Consider the following 17,547-nt stretch of genomic DNA (forward strand, 5'->3'; position numbering starts at 1 on the left):
TAAGACAACATTCAGATTTCTGTTTTGTGCCAGGGATGCCATTAAATGAGAAAAGGAATGCAGCAGAAGGCCTGAAGGTGAGGAATAAAATGAAGACATATTAATATGGAGATTTACATCTTGATTTCTAAGTTCCCTCTTCTGGGTCTTCAGTAATGAGTATGGCTGCTCTTGTGTATTTAACTCCCTGGTGTGGCCTGAGCTCTGTGGTGTTCTCCTTACACTCTATAATGAATTTCATTCTATCCTAAGGTGTATAGAAGGAATCTATAGGTGGAGTTCTAACCTCTCCACTGAGTTGTACTCATAAGTTGGCATATCACTTAGATAGAGAGAGACTGGCTTGAAGAGCCTAAGTCATCAGAGGAGAAAACATACCTAAGGAAGAATAAGTCATTAAAAAGCAAGTAACAGACCAGAAGTATAGTATGATCTCTTTTACTAAAAATGTTCATAAACAAGCAAGTAGCAAACCAGTCTAAACAGCTAAACATCTTATTAACAATGGTAATCTAGGAGGATATAGAGATTAGAGTTGAGCCATTTTACATTTTACTTATATTTCTGTATTTGATTTTACTTTTGCTTTTTCCATAATTCATAATTCACTTTTAAACAAAACTAAGACTAACTCCCAAAATGTCTTATATTTAAAGTGATCATTTTAATATGTTTACAAATAAATTTTCTAATATTTTGGTTTACTAGCAACACTTGCAGTAAGTTAAGTGGGATGGAAGAAAACAAAAAATATAACGGTCATTGCTTTATCTAACAAAACTAAATAAACAACAAATTCTAGCACCAGAAAAGATTACACAAATAGTGTTATACAATCCCAGAAGCATATTCTTCAGAAATGTATGCAAGAATGTATGTAATGCTGTGTACCAAGTTTACCTCCCAAAAGTGGGATAGAAGATGCAGAAAATCATTTTTACTTTCTGCATCTTTGCTTATTACAATAAGTATACATTAATTTTATTTTCTGAAATATGACATAGCATGTTCTTTGGTATTATGGACAGCAAAGGCACATCAAATAAAACTGAAAAAGCTATATAAGAAATAACCAAATTTCAGTCCTCTATTGACATTAAAGTCATACTGACATGCAATGAAACACAAACAAAAACCAAATTCACAATCCGTTCAAAAATAATTTCAGTATTTTTTGATGAGGGAGTTAAGAAACAAAGGGAAATAGTTTACTGATTCACAGATACCGAAATTCGCTTCTAAAAACCTGTAATTTTTAAAGACAGAATACAGTAACTGCAATCTATTAGAAGTCAATGGTAGCTTAAACCCAAGATATCAAATTCAGAAATTCCTTTAATAAAAGACATTACTACCTGAAAGGACATCTGATAAATCAATTTCATCTGACTGGACACCAATGCTGCTGTTGTACACATTTTTACAAGAAGAGCCACTCATCTCCAAATCAAAGAGGACTGGATCAAATGGTGAACTATATAATCCATATCTGGAAAATAAAATAAAGTTCTAACAATTTTCCTGTCAGCCATCTAATTAGCAAATCATCTATTTACTTAGGTTTAAAAGTAGTTTTTACACAGGGTAGGAGGAGACACTAACCAGATTTAACTCCTTAAATTCACTGAATCTCAACTATACTCCAAAAAACACTGATCAGAAACACAACAAATGTGATTTCTTTTTAAACTGGTAGCTAATGATTCATCTGCAGACTGAATCAAGGAAGAGATATGAGGCACCCATCCCTTGCCCCAGTCATTTACATTAACTCAGCAGAAAGTACAAGGGCTGAGTAAAATGTCGTCAAAAATCAAGATTTCTAATTTAAAAAGATTACAAAAATAATTGTTTTATATAAAACAATACTCTACTTCAAATGACTGGGCAAAAATTCAGATCTAATCTTTAGCTATTTCTTATTTCATTAGTTTAAGTTTTAGAAAATCAAACAGCAGATGACAAATACTAGCTAAGGACAGTAAGTGATTTACATAATTCCACCCACAAAGTTTTAAGAACAGAGAAACAAATTCCCTTAAATATGTCTTCTATTAGCAAGAACTACCACTTTTAAGTGTTTTAATATAATTAGCCCTCTGAATAACCATCTCCAGGACTTTCAAAATTGTTCAAGGGATATATTTCCAGAAAAAATAAAGAGAGAGAGAACCTTAAGCAAATACATATAATAACAGTTCTGTACAAAGGTGGCATCATATCCAGAAAGGCCCGAGATTAAAATACCTTGTCTGAAGCAAAGCCTCCATTGGTGTTAGTCTGTCCTGTAACTGTCTGGACACAGCAGTGAGCAGGGATGCACACGCAGTGCTGCACCCAGCTAAATCTTCATCTTTAACATAATTCAGTAAGACAAAATACCAATAGACAGAACCTAAAAACACCACAAATAAATCAATGTGTCATTTCCTTATTTTCTCTAACAAAAAGAACTTCAGATTTCATCTTTATCAGAATATCCCCTTTTCCTAGGAAGATTTTTGGGAAAAGAAAATCTGTAGGGCAACCTACAAAAAAGGATTAACTCCCCTCAGGGACTCTGACAAAGAGGACACTGGCAAAGAATTTCAATCATATTTTTTGAGAAATATATCAGGTCAATCTAGTCATTTAGGTTTTCAATAACATGAGATGACTCTGAGGGACATTTTATAACAGCTAGAAGAGTGGAGATGTCGGGTCCTTCATGCCATCTTTCCTAAAATACTGTTTCTCTGTACTAAAAATTTCAAAAACAATGGATGGCAGCTACAAATAACATACTGTAACAAGGAAATGAAGTACAGTTATTCTATACTGCCAGTTAGATATAGGTCAACATAGCTTAAAGGATTATCATGATGATATATTTTAAGACTCATAAACTTTCACATATCTAACTACTAAGTCCTAAGTATACCCCATAATTTAAGCATCCTACCTCTAAGACTATCCTCAAGAAACCGTTTTAAACACCAGAGACTATTAAAGTGAGCAACCAAGTCCAAAACATTCTATTCTATATAATTAGAAGTTAATAATTTTAGCCAGTATATGTTCAAGGTAAACATAAACAGACTTTTTGTCTAAATTAAGACATTGATTAAAAAAAAAAGCATTTACAAACTAACTTTGAGCGAGCTTTTTTTCTGATATATCACAAAGATCAAATTCTTGTGAAATATGTTTATCTCACTGAGATAACTTGTTGAATGGGTTGTTTATTTATGAAACAAAAGATTGAGAAATGCCTACAAAAACTAACATTAAGTAAAGGACAAATCAGTAGCCCTTAACAGTAAATTCCTATATTATTACTTCATTCATTCTTGAACAGTATTCCCACAGAGTTCAGATGCTGCAAAAAAACAAAACAAAACAAAACAAAACAAAGCAAGCAAACAAACAAATAAGCAAAAACTACTGGCCCCTTCCAGAGAATTCTAGTTTGCCACAATCCCTACCAATCACACACAATAAGTGCATGAACCATTTTATTTATTTAGGTCATCTCTCAGGCACTTACTGACATTTTAGTTTGTGTCATCTGATCTACAATCAATAAATAATTATTTTAATGACGTACAGAAAATGTATGAATTGAGATGACTTGGTATTTACTTAAAACTCCAAATAACTTTTTCCCTAAAAATATTATCAAACAGATAATATCTGCCTACCCAAACACAATTTAAAACCCCTTAAAAAACAGATAAGCTACAGAAAAAAAAGAAGACTAATTGAGAAAAACTAGTTAATATATAACCCAAAGCATACTGTGAGTTATTTCATAAGACTACAGGTATTTGTGACTGAACTAATTTCACATACCACCAGTTGCTGCTGCAGGTAAAAATGACATATTATCAAGTAAGGCCTTCAACAAAACAGATCCAAATCCTGGTTGACATGGGTCACATTTGCCATTACTGAAAAAAAGGTTTTAAAGAGAAAACGTAAATACATTACTCAACAAGGTATAAATCCAACTCTAAGCATAGTGTTGCACTTTCAAAAATCTTTTAAATGTACTTATACAGACTGCAAGAAAATATGCCTTAAAGCCCTAAAGATGTGAAAAAAAGACAGCTTAAATTAGCTTTTAAATAATTTCCATATAGTTTGAGTTTCAGGGTTTAGAGAAAACGATCTGTACAATATTACAAATAAGCCTGGTAAATTGTTATAAAGCAGGGAACAAGGCCTCAGGTGAAGAATCCAAATACAGACAGTAAGAGTGAAAGTGGGTGAAGGGCTCCCCTTACCAAACTCCCCTGTTACTAATAGGCAGAGATGGTTAGTAGAATTCGTTTATTAACAGATTTAACATGACACTCTGCCCAAAAAACCCAAAATTTTTTCTTAGAATCTTAGTAATGTTTATCAGCTTTTGAAAATCTTAGTTATACATATATTCAACACCAAATTACACTATAGTCAAGATATCACCTGCCAAACTGCAGGTGCACCTTCAAAGTATATTTTCAACTTGAAACCAACCTGATGCACAAGGCTAGAAATCGGGCACACTTATGGGCTATGCTTCGTCCTGCCTCAAAGAAACAAACACGTACAATGTCTGAAAGACATTTTCGTGTTTTTGAAAGCAAGCTCTCATTTCCTTCCTTTGAACTGCAAAACAATAGCAGACATTTAGGCTCATCTTGAACTTCCAATTATAACATCCAAAGGGCAGTCCGTGGTAAATAAAATCTTATTAACCTTCCAGGTCCATTTGAATGTACTCCAGCCAACCAACAGAGAGTATCTAACACGAGGCTCTGGGCATGTTCTGTAATTTGGCCATCATCTGCTTTTCTACACAGAGTGTTAAGAAGCTTCTCATGAAACTCCGAAAACTGTAACATGGCACATCGCTGCACTCTACAAAAAACGAAATATAGACACACTAACAGCCAAAATGGAACAGTGAGACTAAACCTATTTCAACCTGGTTGGTCATATGTTTCATTTGAAATCATAAGTACCACAATTTTTAAGAAGAGAAATTATTTAAATTATAGGGCACTACATAGACCCCAGGGAGAAACCAGTGAAGTAGAAATACAATACACAGCATCACTGAGATTATAAATTCTTAAAATGAAAACCAAACAAAAATTTTCAAGTAAAAGCCAGAATTTTAAAATTTTGTGTATGTTGGTATATTTACTGGAATTCTTCCTTTGTACTTTTATTATTTTAAGAATAGTAGAAGGAACTGAGATTACCTTTCCTTAGAAATTGAAGTTTTCTTAAATCTTCGAATTGTGACTGAGACCTCTTGAAGTAAGTCACAGCCCCGGAGGTTTTCGGATTTACGGGTACCACCTGCATTTTCATTCTTAACATTAGATGATTTTTCCTAAACATATAAAAATAAATAACTGAATGAACAATCCAATGAAACAAAAAAATTTACTATGAAATTTTACAAATAAAATAACTGAATTATGACTATCAAAACATAAATCTCAAATTAAAATGATAGCTTTACCCTCATATTCAGTAAATGATTAATTTGCCCCAGAATTATAACAAGGGAAAAAAAAGAAAGACATCATCACTGTTTAAAGGTAACAACCCACTGAATAAAGATTATAAAGCCCGAGTCTTGAGTCTAAGTCCCAGCAATAGCTATATGAGATATGCCAGCTCCCCAGTCTCTAAGGTTCACTCACTTTCAATAGGAAAAATGGAGGTAATAGCACCTGCTCTGCCTACCTCAGAGTTATTTTGAGGATTAAATCAGATAAAGTACACAGAAGTCCTTGAAAAATTGGAAGACCTATACAAATATAAGATGATTGGTGTTACTGATATTGCTATTGTTGCTTATGAATAATGATGATAGAGAAACAAAATCTCCAGAGTTCAGGAAAATCCAAGATCAGGTAAGTATGAAGAAACTATATGACACACAGCTAGCTGTAGAAAACGAACCATGAAAATTAAGATACATCTCTAAAATCACTTCTCAACTTCTCTTCCTTCAGCCTCCCAAATGTTTACAGGAAAAAAAAAACAAAACCCAAAAAACAAAAAAAAGCAAAAACACTCAGCAGTGAGTTACCAATAGAAGGCATAAAAACAAAGTCTCACACCCAAGGAAAGAAGCATCACTGTCCAAAATAATTATAAAGGGGAGTACCTGCTAACAATTACTCCCTACTGAATATACTTTATAAAAGCTAGGTAGTCTGCTTAAAGTTAATTCAAATATTTTTTCCCTGATTATGTTTTTTTAACTCGCAGCAAAGAAAGTATAAACAAAGTTTCTATAGAAAAATCAATTACAGACCATACTACTTCCAATAGTGTGCCAAATCTCATCCACAATGTTTAAAACAGCAATGTTACAGTTCAAAACGACATCGTTTCATACCTTGCCGGCTGCAACTTTTGCCAAGAGTGAAGCAAGTGAATAACCCTTGTTACTCTGGTGTTTTAGGGATGGAAGTCTTACTACAGGACGTATACCACCATTACAGATCTCATCTGTTCCTCTTTCATTCACTGCCTTGACGTGGATTAAAAATGAACGATATTTTCCTCCTGCCATACCTAGAGGAGTAGTGTAGAATGGGATAAATAATTCAATCATCAAAAAATCATATTGTTTTCATCTCCACAGAACAAGTGGAGTAATTAACTCCACAAAAAGAAAAATATACTTGGCCAGCATTTTTAAATTACACTGCTTGCATATAATAAGGTTAAATTACCTTCATACATTGGTAGCAAAAGAACAAAAAGCACAGGGATTATGTGAACAGCATAAGATAGAAATTTCAAAGGGTTATAAACACCTGGTATATTTTTCCTCAAAGAAGTTATTTATTTTAATAGAAATCTGGGGAACTACAGGAAAACACACACACAAAAGAATGGTCATTAAGGCAACCCCCAAAGACAATGATGTATCTTTACGTATATCGATCCAGGCTTTTTATGCATGCATGCACACACATGCATATGTGGATGCACAAGTACACATTACAGTATTACAGCTGAAAAAGCACAGGCTCTGGGGTCACTACCCGGGTTTGATAGTGACCCTGCCATTTTATTAGGCATGTGATAAATTAACCTCTCCATGGTTCAGTTTCTTCAAAAGTAAAATGAGAATACTAGTACCTACCTCAAAGGTAACTAAAACACAACTGCATGGCACAAAAGAAGCACTCAATAAATATGGATTGTTATTAACACTAGTTTGCATTTGCTACGGTTTTAACTAAATTGAGATAATATTATACAATCTATATGTAAAACTTGTCATAAAAATACCCTCAAACTAACATATTTATAAGCAAGCCATAAGCCTATTATTGCTTAAACAGGTATTAACTCTTTCTGTGACTACAAAAGCTCCTTCTGTTCTTTTCCACTGATCTGCAGGCCTACTGTGCTAGCACCGCACTCATACAGTCTTCTTATTGCTGTATTATTCTAGGTTCTAGTATCTAGTAAGACCCTCTTTCTCAATCTTCTTCTAAATTTCTTTGGCTCATAACATCCTGTTACTCATCCACAAAAACACAGCAATCATTTTCTGCAGTTTAAAGATTCTTTTTAAGGAATTTGATGAGAAAAAGAGTCATTCCTACTAAATTCAGGAAAAATTAACACTTTCACATTACTGAATCTTTTAAAATGCATGTCATTTAATTCCATCCCCAATTTTGTCAAAGCCAACAGTTTAATTTTCATATAAAATTTTAAGTGTCACACTCTCATTCAACAAAACTTAAACTCTCAGCAATATGAGAAGAGATTTTTTTGTTTTGCTTACCACTGTAGCCCAGTATGTACCCTAATACATCATAGGGTCTCATGAACTTGATGAATAAGATGCAAGTCAAGGGAGTACATTCAAATTTATATCAATACTATGCCTGCAACTAAATGTAAATGTGTGAATAGGGACAAACAAATTAAGATAGTTATTTAGGTGGTCAGGTACTTCCTTGGTTTGGGGAAGGATCTCCACATCCTACCCCACCTCCAAATATACTTTAATAATCGAAGTGTCTCATTTGTTGGCTTTTTATATCTACCCCTGGGATGCAAAGGTGAAATAAATGTCCTACTACTGCAATATCTAATATCTATAAAATGGCCAATTTTTAAATATACATTAATTATCAATTTGTGTTTGAGACATTCAAATCATTACCTCTGATATTTTCAAAACTCCTCTATAAAAACTTACCCTTTAAGAGAAGATAAATGTGTGTTCTATATGACAATATATAATATATATATATAGTCATATATAAAAACATCTGAAGATACACGGCTCTAAATTAATGGAAAAAGCAAACATGCCAGAACATGGTGTCTGGTTATTCGGAAGAATTGTTATGTCACGCTAAGTCATTCTGCATTCACTTTTTATACTTTTTTCAAAAGCACTGAGACTTCAAGACACAGAAAGTAGGATCTACAGTTTCACATAACAATAGTCACTTATGAGAGGAAATCACTTCAGCTACCAGGAAACCAATGGAATTGCTAACAAAAAGTCCCCTACGCCTCTGCCAAAAATCTTACTTTTCTGAAATCATTTTTTTAATCTACTTTTACAACTATGGCGTTATTAATCCTACTTTTGTAAAATATGTTACTTCACCTTTAACAAGTTTGGGGCTTGTTAATGTCAACATCCCAGCATGCCCTGATAGGTCAAGGCCACTAGCAAGCCATACTGGACCACACAGAATGTCTTCTTTATGATCTTCTAAAAATGGACATAATCTAAGACCTAAAAAGAAAAACACAGATTTTTCTTTTAAATTAGCATATAATTTAAAATGCAATATTAAACAAGCAAATATCCATCCCATTTACATATAACACCACCACACAAAATTCCACACTTAGAACATATTCAAGTAAGAATTCACTATCATATCAAGGAATTATAATCAATTATCTGATATATTATGTTGTTTTTCATGCCCACATTATTTACATTCACCTTGATTTTCAAAAAAAACAAAACAAAACTATGATTTCAAATCCCAAGATATTAAAAAACAAGAATGTAAGTATTAGCGCAGCTGTGTTCACAAAGATGAGCTGAAAGTTAGAGCGTACTGCCAAAGCAGAATTATAGGTTATTTTTAATTGTGTTCTTAAAACCAAGTTTTTGCAAGCCATAAGGAAATCTTTGCCCAAAATGATGCATTTGGATCACTACTCCTTTTACTGTCATGGACAACAGCTCTATAATTTAACTCACACTGTGATTCCTCTACATCCATGTGCTGCATTTCTTCATTCAAATCAATCAGGGACGGTTTCCCATTTTGTTCCACTTCAATGTTAAGAGCTGGAGACAAAGGAAAGGTGATCTGCCTATCTACTGCTGTTTCTAGAGGATAAAAATATTAGTAAACTTAATTTTGCTTAAAATCAATGATTTATGTGCCTAAAATTCTAAAATTTTCTGTAAAACTGGGAACTACAGTGATTTTCATCACAGATGCTGTAAAATGGTTGTTAGGAGAGGAAGAAAATCAGATTCAATGAATTGTTTCATAAGTTCTTCTCACTTTTAATGATAGTAAAATATTCACCTGAAGAAATAATTTGCTGGCGACTTAACTAAGAGTTCTTACCCTAGGCTGCACAGTACAGCAACTGCACAGTTTTAAAAATACCAATACCTAAGTCCTTATCCCCAGTTAAATAGAATCTGTCATGATTCAAAAGAACACATACACACACACAAAATACACACATATGTATACAAAAACATATATATACACAAATACACACATACACATTTGTGAAATAGGAAATGTTTCTTGTTTCAAAGTTTTTATCCCTAGTGTGAAACAGCCAATTTACTCTTTATTAATTATCCTCAGTCTTTTAAATTAACCTATTAAGGAGAAAACACTGAGAAATAACATCTAGTTTCCGATATGCTAAATATGTACAATCCATTTTAATATCTCAATATATGAAATTCTGAGCTTGCAAGAAAGGTAAATAAAAATGGGTATACTTCTGGCATTACATGAGAGGTTGGGTTTTATAATAACCTTCAAAGAGTATGTGACATCCATAACAAAGTTCTTTTCCCAACCAAGTCTCCTCTTACAAAGAGAACTAGTAATGCTGAAAGTGAAACTAACTCATAAAAGAACTAACTGCATTTCCCAGAAAGCAAAATTAAATTAAGATTGTACAACACTAAACAACAATGAGTAACTGAAAAGCTCTTAAATGTTCTCTGAATTAACTTTTCTAAATCAAACCACAAAAAGTAGAGCAGGAAAACAGCATGTGGGTGAGGGGGCAAGAAGGGACATCAAACCTAGACAGTCAAATTGAAAATCAGTTTTTTTTTTGTTTTTTTAAACCAACCAGATAAAATTTTCAAATGTAAATTTTGATTCATTCTTACCATTGACTTTCCCTAAGCCTGGAGCTTTATTTTTCAGCAGTGTCACTTGTATTTGTGGAATATTGGTGATGTTTGAGTTCAAAACAAATTTGAAGTCCACATGTCCAACCATACAAGCTTTAGGCAGAACCAATTCAAATACATGTTCATCCCAGCTGTTGCTGTAATGTAAGGGAAAAAAATTATAAATAAAGCGAAAATCTTTCTTCAGTCATAACCATCTTATTACTAATGTCACCTTTCATACACTCTGCAACCTCCACAAAATTTCATGCTTCTTAATAGGATTAGGAAAAAAGATGAGCAGTTCTACTGAGAAAGATTTCTCAATAGAGAAACTTAGGGCAGACTTAGGGCAATGAATAATCTTACCTCAGGAATCTACATTACTGTCTTGGGAATTGTACATTCCAATAAACCCTTGTTCCTCTAAGTGTTGACTATTGTGCATCAAAATTATGTGCAGATTCATGGGCCCCACCCAAAATCTAAGAGGGTGGGGAGGTGTCACAGGAATTTGTATTTTAAAATAAGAACTTCATGTATTTCTTATACATGCCCATTCTGATTCTAAATTCTATATACATGCTGAAAAATAAAAATCTTCAAACCATGCTCCTCTACTAAATTCCAAACTCATATCCAAATGCCTACCAGATATCTCAAAACTATCATAAATAAACCCAAACTTGATTATCAACTCCAATATCAGTAAACAGAAATTTCATTTTTCAATTAGCTCAATCCAAACATTAGCCATCTTTAACTATTCTCTCTCCCACCAGAGGCTCATTAGCATGTACCATTTCTTCTACCTCCAAACTCCATCTGACCAGTCTTCACTGCCTCCATAAACTATCACCATGGTCCAAGTTATCATTACCACCACAATTACCTGAATTATCACAACAGCATTCAAACTAAAATTGTTGCTTCTATCACTGTCCCCCCAATATAGACACCACAACCATTCATAACCCACTGTCAACACAGTAGTCTTACCGTATCCTTCTAAAAAATAAATTGTAGCACATCACTCCTATATTCAAAACCATCTAACATCTTCCCACCTCACTCAGCAGAGAAGTCTTACTATGAACAACAAAGACAATCTAGCTACCAACTACCTCATTTGATCTTACCTCCTACCACTCTCCCCTATGTTCACTTAACTCCAATAGTAGTTTTTTTGCTCCTACTAGAATTCGTAAAACATACCTCTCAGGGTCTTGTACATGCTACTGCCTTTGGATTAATGTCTTCATGGAGGCCTTTCTCAGGACCCTTGTATAAAAATATCACACATATTTTTCTCTCCTTCTCTCAATCTCTCACACATTTACACACCCAACAACTACTCTATCACCATACTATTTTGACATGTTTCAGAGCTTTTATGACTATATGACACAGCAGGTAATTTGCTTACTGTCTAGCTATCCGCACCAGAATATAAATTTCACAAAAGTCATATTACTAGTGCTCACAAAAGTGTCTGCACAAATCAAGCATTTAAATATTTGGTCACTCAATCTATAAATTTATTTAACAAACTAACTGCAATGATGGATTACTCTCAATATTTTATCCTACAACTAAGAATAAGAATATAGGAATTTCTAAAGTTAAGGTGACAAATAAAAGGAATCAAGTTATTAACATGCAAAAGTTAAGAGAAAGAGTAACATACACATATAAAATAATTCTGTGTTGCTTCTAACAAATATATTAGATGCACTTAAAATTAAAATAAAAACCTTGGAAGAATGTTTTACCTGTCAGTCTGTAGTTTCCAAGTCCTAGTATGCTGAGCAGCATCTCCATGATGTTGCTGATGCAAGTGTTGAGGATGTCTCCTTTGCTGCTGTTCTTGTTGAACTTCCACCCAACATGGAGGAACAGTAGCTGAAAACCGTGGGGTCAAAGTCTCAAAGCGGGTTAGCTCCACTAGAGATGTTAGGATGTCAAGGGTGAATGGCTGGTCCACCAATAAATCAACTCCTTAACAATAGTGAATGTAGAATTTGAAATAGGTTTTTTTAAAAAAGAAGTTTTTAATTCATGTTTTTTCTCTAGTCAATTACAACATGTACTGAATATCCTGAAAGTTGATCATGACATGCAACTAAAGTAACAAGCACTGACTACATGATAGGCATAAGAAAAATCCATCTTGAAAATTTTAAATTATAGAAAGGGTACTCTATTGGAGAAACCCAGACCCAACCTGTTAGAAGAGCCCTGACTGAGCTTTAACAAGCCCCACGTTAATAAGAACAACAAAAGTGGTGGTGATGAAATGCAAGCCAAACTTATAGCAGATTGATAACTCTTACACTTTGTTATTTACAAAACAAAATGCTAAATTAAACATCAGCAAGCATATAACATCTGCCCTATTTTTACTTTATTAAAGATTTTTTAAGTCAAAGCTATACTGATTGCAACCAAATACTTACTTACAAACAAAAAGCTTAAAAATACTTTAAAAATGGTATTTTTTTCAACTTCTGTAGTAGTTAAGAGTATCTTGTATACATACTAGTATTATAAGAGTAACAATCTGCTTCAAAGAGATTAGCTTGCTTTTACAAATACATGTATTCACATCTGTAAAATGCCTAACATAAGACAAAGCTGAAAGACTGCTGTTCTTGTTCCAAAGAACAAAAGTAAGTTTTTAAAAAGGCTAAAATACAAAATCTGGTAAGTTTAGAATAGCTTCACAAAGAAAATGTACACTGAGTTCTATAAAATTATTACAGGTGTACTTCAAATTACATTTTTCCTCAAAGCTTAGAGCTCTTTAAAATCTGACTGAAACTGTATTAAATGTTGTTTGTAAACATTAACAGCATATCCATGTTCCTCCTTTACATTACTCACTTCTTTATAATCCAATTCATCTTTACTAAATAGTATTTCTACAGACTTTACATGAAAATTATTATACCAATATCCTATAAAATGAAAATATTCAGAACTTTTGCTTTTTAACAAACTTGTGAAGTTAATCGAGACAATCAAATCTAATTACACATGGCAAGAGACATGAGTCAGTTTACCTCAACCAGGGGACAATGTTGCCTCTCATCAGCCATCTGGATGGGGGCAATTACATGTGCTACTAGAATCTAGTAGGTAAAAGCCAGAGATGCTGCTAATACAGCACAGGACAGTCCTCCCACAACAAAAAAAATTATCTAGTCTGAAATGTCAACAGCGCTGAGGTTGAGAAGCTCTGACATATAAAGTTGTGATGAATGTCATGTATTATACTAATACAACTAAAATTAAGTGTATTATACTAGTAATCATTAAAAGTTTGCCTTTGGTGCAAAGAAGAATAACAAAAGCCCAAATATAAGTACCCATGAAGACAAAAATCAGCTTTATGTATTATATTTGGAATATGCTTGAGTTTAAACATTCTTTTTCACTGAAGATTCATTAAATTTCTTTTAAATGCTAGTTTTGGGGAATAAAATGTCTAAGTGCTAAAAGTAAAATGTAACAGTGCAATGGAAGTACAAAAGGGCATGGCATAAAAGGTAAGGAAAGAGTTTAGTGTAATATGTGAAGAGCATGAAACTGAATTATACCCTTAAGAAACCATGAAAAGTTTGCCATAACTAGAGATTGAGAAGACTAGTGTTACTAGTCCACAAAGTAAATAAACATTTTTAAGTAGGGATAACATTTTGAAAAACTAGTTCTGGAGGGCAGCATAGAACATAGATGGGAGAAAAGGCAAAAACAACAAATAGAAATAAACCTATCTAAAAGGTTCACAGTGGGGCAATGAGCGTTCGAATATATCACCCTACGGGGATGATTTTTTTTTCCAGCTTTTTGATTCCAGTAGTATTAGCCATTCTACTCACTTTACACTTATTTAATGAACTCTCCTCTCTTTCACATGTTTTGTTCCTCCCTAACTAGACCAAAAGCTCCTTAATGATCAAAATAATGTTTTTACTTCTTAGGTAACTTCATTAATACTCGTCAACCTACCACAGGTTGAGAATCATTTCTTATTTTAATGTTTACAACATTTTCCAACTACTGAGAAAATGATAAATAATACCAAAAAAAAAAAAAGCCTGGTTAAAAAAAAAAGTCAATAAGGAAATGAACTCTCATAGAACCAAGAACTGAATCTAAAATGAAATAATGTTTTAAGAGTATATAAGATTCAGAAAACATCACAAGAATTTGCACTTTTAAAAAATCATTAAAAAAAACTTAGTATCATACCTGAAATGCCAGGACTTGAAGGATTTGATAAAGGTTTGGAACCTTCTGAAGATGGTTCTATTCCTTTAGAAAGAGATCCATCCACTAGTATATCAGCTTCATCAATATCATCACAGGTTCCTCCAATTTGGAGAAAATGAAGTTCACCACCTATGGTGTAGTAGAATTCCATCAACATAGATACATGTAAAACAGGTAAGCATGAAAATGTACACTACTTAGTTAAGAAACTTAATTTATTTCAGTATCACTCAAACGGCAAATAAAGTCTACCAAAATGATATCTCCAAGAATTTAGAAATCAAATTGTCAAAGAATTACAAACTGAAAATTAAATTTAATGAAGAAAATGGCAAATACATAAACATATGTAAAAGTGGTTATTTATCTAGTACTTACTATGTGTAAGACACTATTTCAAATGCTTAAATCAGTTCATTTAGTCTTCACAAAAACCCTGAAGGTAGGGGGGAATACTGTGGCCACTTTACAGATGAGGAAATTAATGCACTAACTATATTGGGATCCACAGCTCAATCCCTTAATCATAGCAGTAACAAAACTGAACAAAGATTCTCAATTTTTTGAAGTATTCACAATGAAATGAAACCAAATCAAGCTTCTATTTCTCATATTTCTAACACAGAAAAAAATGGAAATCAAGCTTATCAAATATTTAAGATCAAAGGGAAAAAAAACAATGGATAAAAGTATATATTCTAACAAGAATATCTGAAGAGTCACTTCCAACATAAAAGAATAAAGAACACATAAATCCTATTCCTGAAAAGCAACTATAAAGCTAGACAAAACTATCATTTAACAAGGGTGAGTTAAACCATGAAAACCAACAGATTTCCTCCTACTCCTACTGGGGGCTCACTGGATTTGGAAAGCTTGTCTGCTTAAAGTGGTTCAGTGGCGAAAAGGCCCATCAACTCTACTTTCCAAAGTCAAGATCCTGTCTGGGCCAGCAAATCACTAGAAGTAACCATTTATTTAACACAGAATTACAAAAAGTGAGAGAAATACAGGGGGCTTGGTAAACTTTCCCTATATCCCACAATGATCAGTGGTTACACATATGTGTAGCAAAGAACAAAAAGCTATGACATCAACACATTGCCAGTAGCTAAGCCCCGGTGCCTATGCAAAAAAGACCTGAAAAGGCACAACAAAAAATAAAAATAAAGAAAATAAAAGCCAGGGCATACTTGAACACAACCTTACCAGTAAAGGTATTTGGTCACAACCAATTGTAAAAATCTTTGGCTGAATACTAAACTATGTGGACAAAGAGGCAACAAATAAGAAACAAGTCTTAAAAAATAAAAAACAGAGGAGGAAAAAAAATGAAAGAAACATCAGTGGCTACTCACTGCAAAAGAAATAGATTTCACAGATTCAGTCCAGGTAGGCTTTCAAACAACTAATGCAACAAAGACCTCCAGAAAGGGGAAAATCAGAATCCAGAGTTTTTACAATGTTATTTAAAATGTCCAGCATTAAATTAAAAATTATAAGACTTGTGAAGAAAGAATGACCCCCACTCAAGAAAACAAAATCAATAAGAACTATTTCTGAGAGCCCAGATTTAGACTTAGCAGACAGACTTCAAAGACACTACTGTAAATATTTTTATAGAATAAAAGGAAACCAAGTATAGAGAATTAAAGAACAAATGGTAAACATGACTTGACACATAAAGAATCCCAACAAAGAAATAGAAATTATTTTAAAAGAACCAAAGGGAATTCTTAGAGTTGAAAAGTGACATAGCTAAAATAAAAAGTTTACTAGAGCAACTCAATGCAGATTTAAGACCGCAACAGAAGGAAACAGTGAAATAAAAATAGATCAACAGTTGTGTGTTATATATGAAAGTCGTTAAGGGTAAACCTTAAGAATTCTCATAAATAATGATAAATCAATAGAAATTAACCAATCAGAGTAACAGAAAAGATTTTAAAAGTCAAAAGCACATCAGATGGGAGGGTATAGCTTAGTGGTAGAGTGCATGTTTAGCATGCACAAGGTCCTGGGTTTGATTCCTAGTACCTCTGTTAAAAAAATAAATAAATAAACCTAATTGCCTTCCCCACCAAAATAAATAAATAAATAAGTTTTTAAACTATTAAAAATGAAAAAAAAAAAAAGCGCTCCAGAAACCTAAGGGACAGATCAAGTATAAGAGCACACACTTACTGGGAAATCCAGAAAGAGAAAAGTATAGAAAAAATTTTTTGAAGAAATAGTAGCCTAAAACTTCCCAAATCTGATTAAAAAAACATTTCACTACAAATCTAATCAGTTCAATGACTCTCAAGTAGGATAAAATACAAAATCTACAGATGCATACATTATATTCAAACTGCTAAAAGTCAAGATCAATGAGAAAATCCTGAAAGCAGCCAACAACTCATCATAGGCATGGGAACTACAATGCAAACTGGTTACAGCTTCCTTAGAAACAATGAAGGCCAGAAGGAACTAGAATAACGTGCAGGAACAGTCAATCAATAATATTACATACAGCACCACTCTTCAAAAATGAATGTGAAATAAAGACATTTTCAGATAAACAGAGACTGGGTTCTTTGCTAGCAGATCTGCCTTACTATAAGTACTGAAGGAAGTCTTTTTTTTTTAGTGATGAAAGAAGTGATGAACACCAAATTCACAAGAAAAAAAAAAAATAGGGTACTAGAAACGGTAAGTAGGTGAACATTATATATGTATTTCTCACTTCTTTGTTAACTTTTTTAAAAAATGAAGACTTTTTTAAAAATAAAGTAACACTTTTTGGTTGGATTTATAATTCATCTAAATGCAATATATAAGACAACAGTAGCACAAAGATGGGGAAGAGA

General features: G+C 33.1%; 1 protein-coding gene across 4 annotated transcripts in view; it reads right to left on the reverse strand.

Moving 5' to 3' along the window:
- Positions 1-17,547, reverse strand: part of BIRC6 (baculoviral IAP repeat containing 6) — a 193,619-nt gene that overhangs the window by 131,750 nt on the left and 44,322 nt on the right. For 2 of the 4 annotated variants that reach the window (XM_015242776.3, XM_031684939.2), the window contains exons 11-22: positions 14,678-14,827; positions 12,196-12,421; positions 10,421-10,581; positions 9,248-9,337; positions 8,636-8,767; positions 6,386-6,564; positions 5,232-5,365; positions 4,723-4,884; positions 4,501-4,632; positions 3,832-3,929; positions 2,248-2,395; positions 1,356-1,489 (exon numbers count right to left, since the gene is read on the reverse strand). In XM_015242776.3, coding sequence (XP_015098262.2) covers positions 1,356-1,489; positions 2,248-2,395; positions 3,832-3,929; positions 4,501-4,632; positions 4,723-4,884; positions 5,232-5,365; positions 6,386-6,564; positions 8,636-8,767; positions 9,248-9,337; positions 10,421-10,581; positions 12,196-12,421; positions 14,678-14,827 — 1,746 coding nt within the window. Of the gene's footprint in view, positions 1-1,355; positions 1,490-2,247; positions 2,396-3,831; positions 3,930-4,500; positions 4,633-4,722; positions 4,885-5,231; positions 5,366-6,385; positions 6,565-8,635; positions 8,768-9,247; positions 9,380-10,420; positions 10,582-12,195; positions 12,422-14,677; positions 14,828-17,547 lie in introns of all 4 variants that reach the window. The other 2 variants (XM_031684936.2, XM_031684935.2) reach the window with 1 other exon arrangement.

Source organism: Vicugna pacos, chromosome 15 (assembly GCF_048564905.1).
Source record: "Vicugna pacos chromosome 15, VicPac4, whole genome shotgun sequence".
Lineage (NCBI taxonomy): Eukaryota > Metazoa > Chordata > Mammalia > Artiodactyla > Camelidae > Vicugna > Vicugna pacos.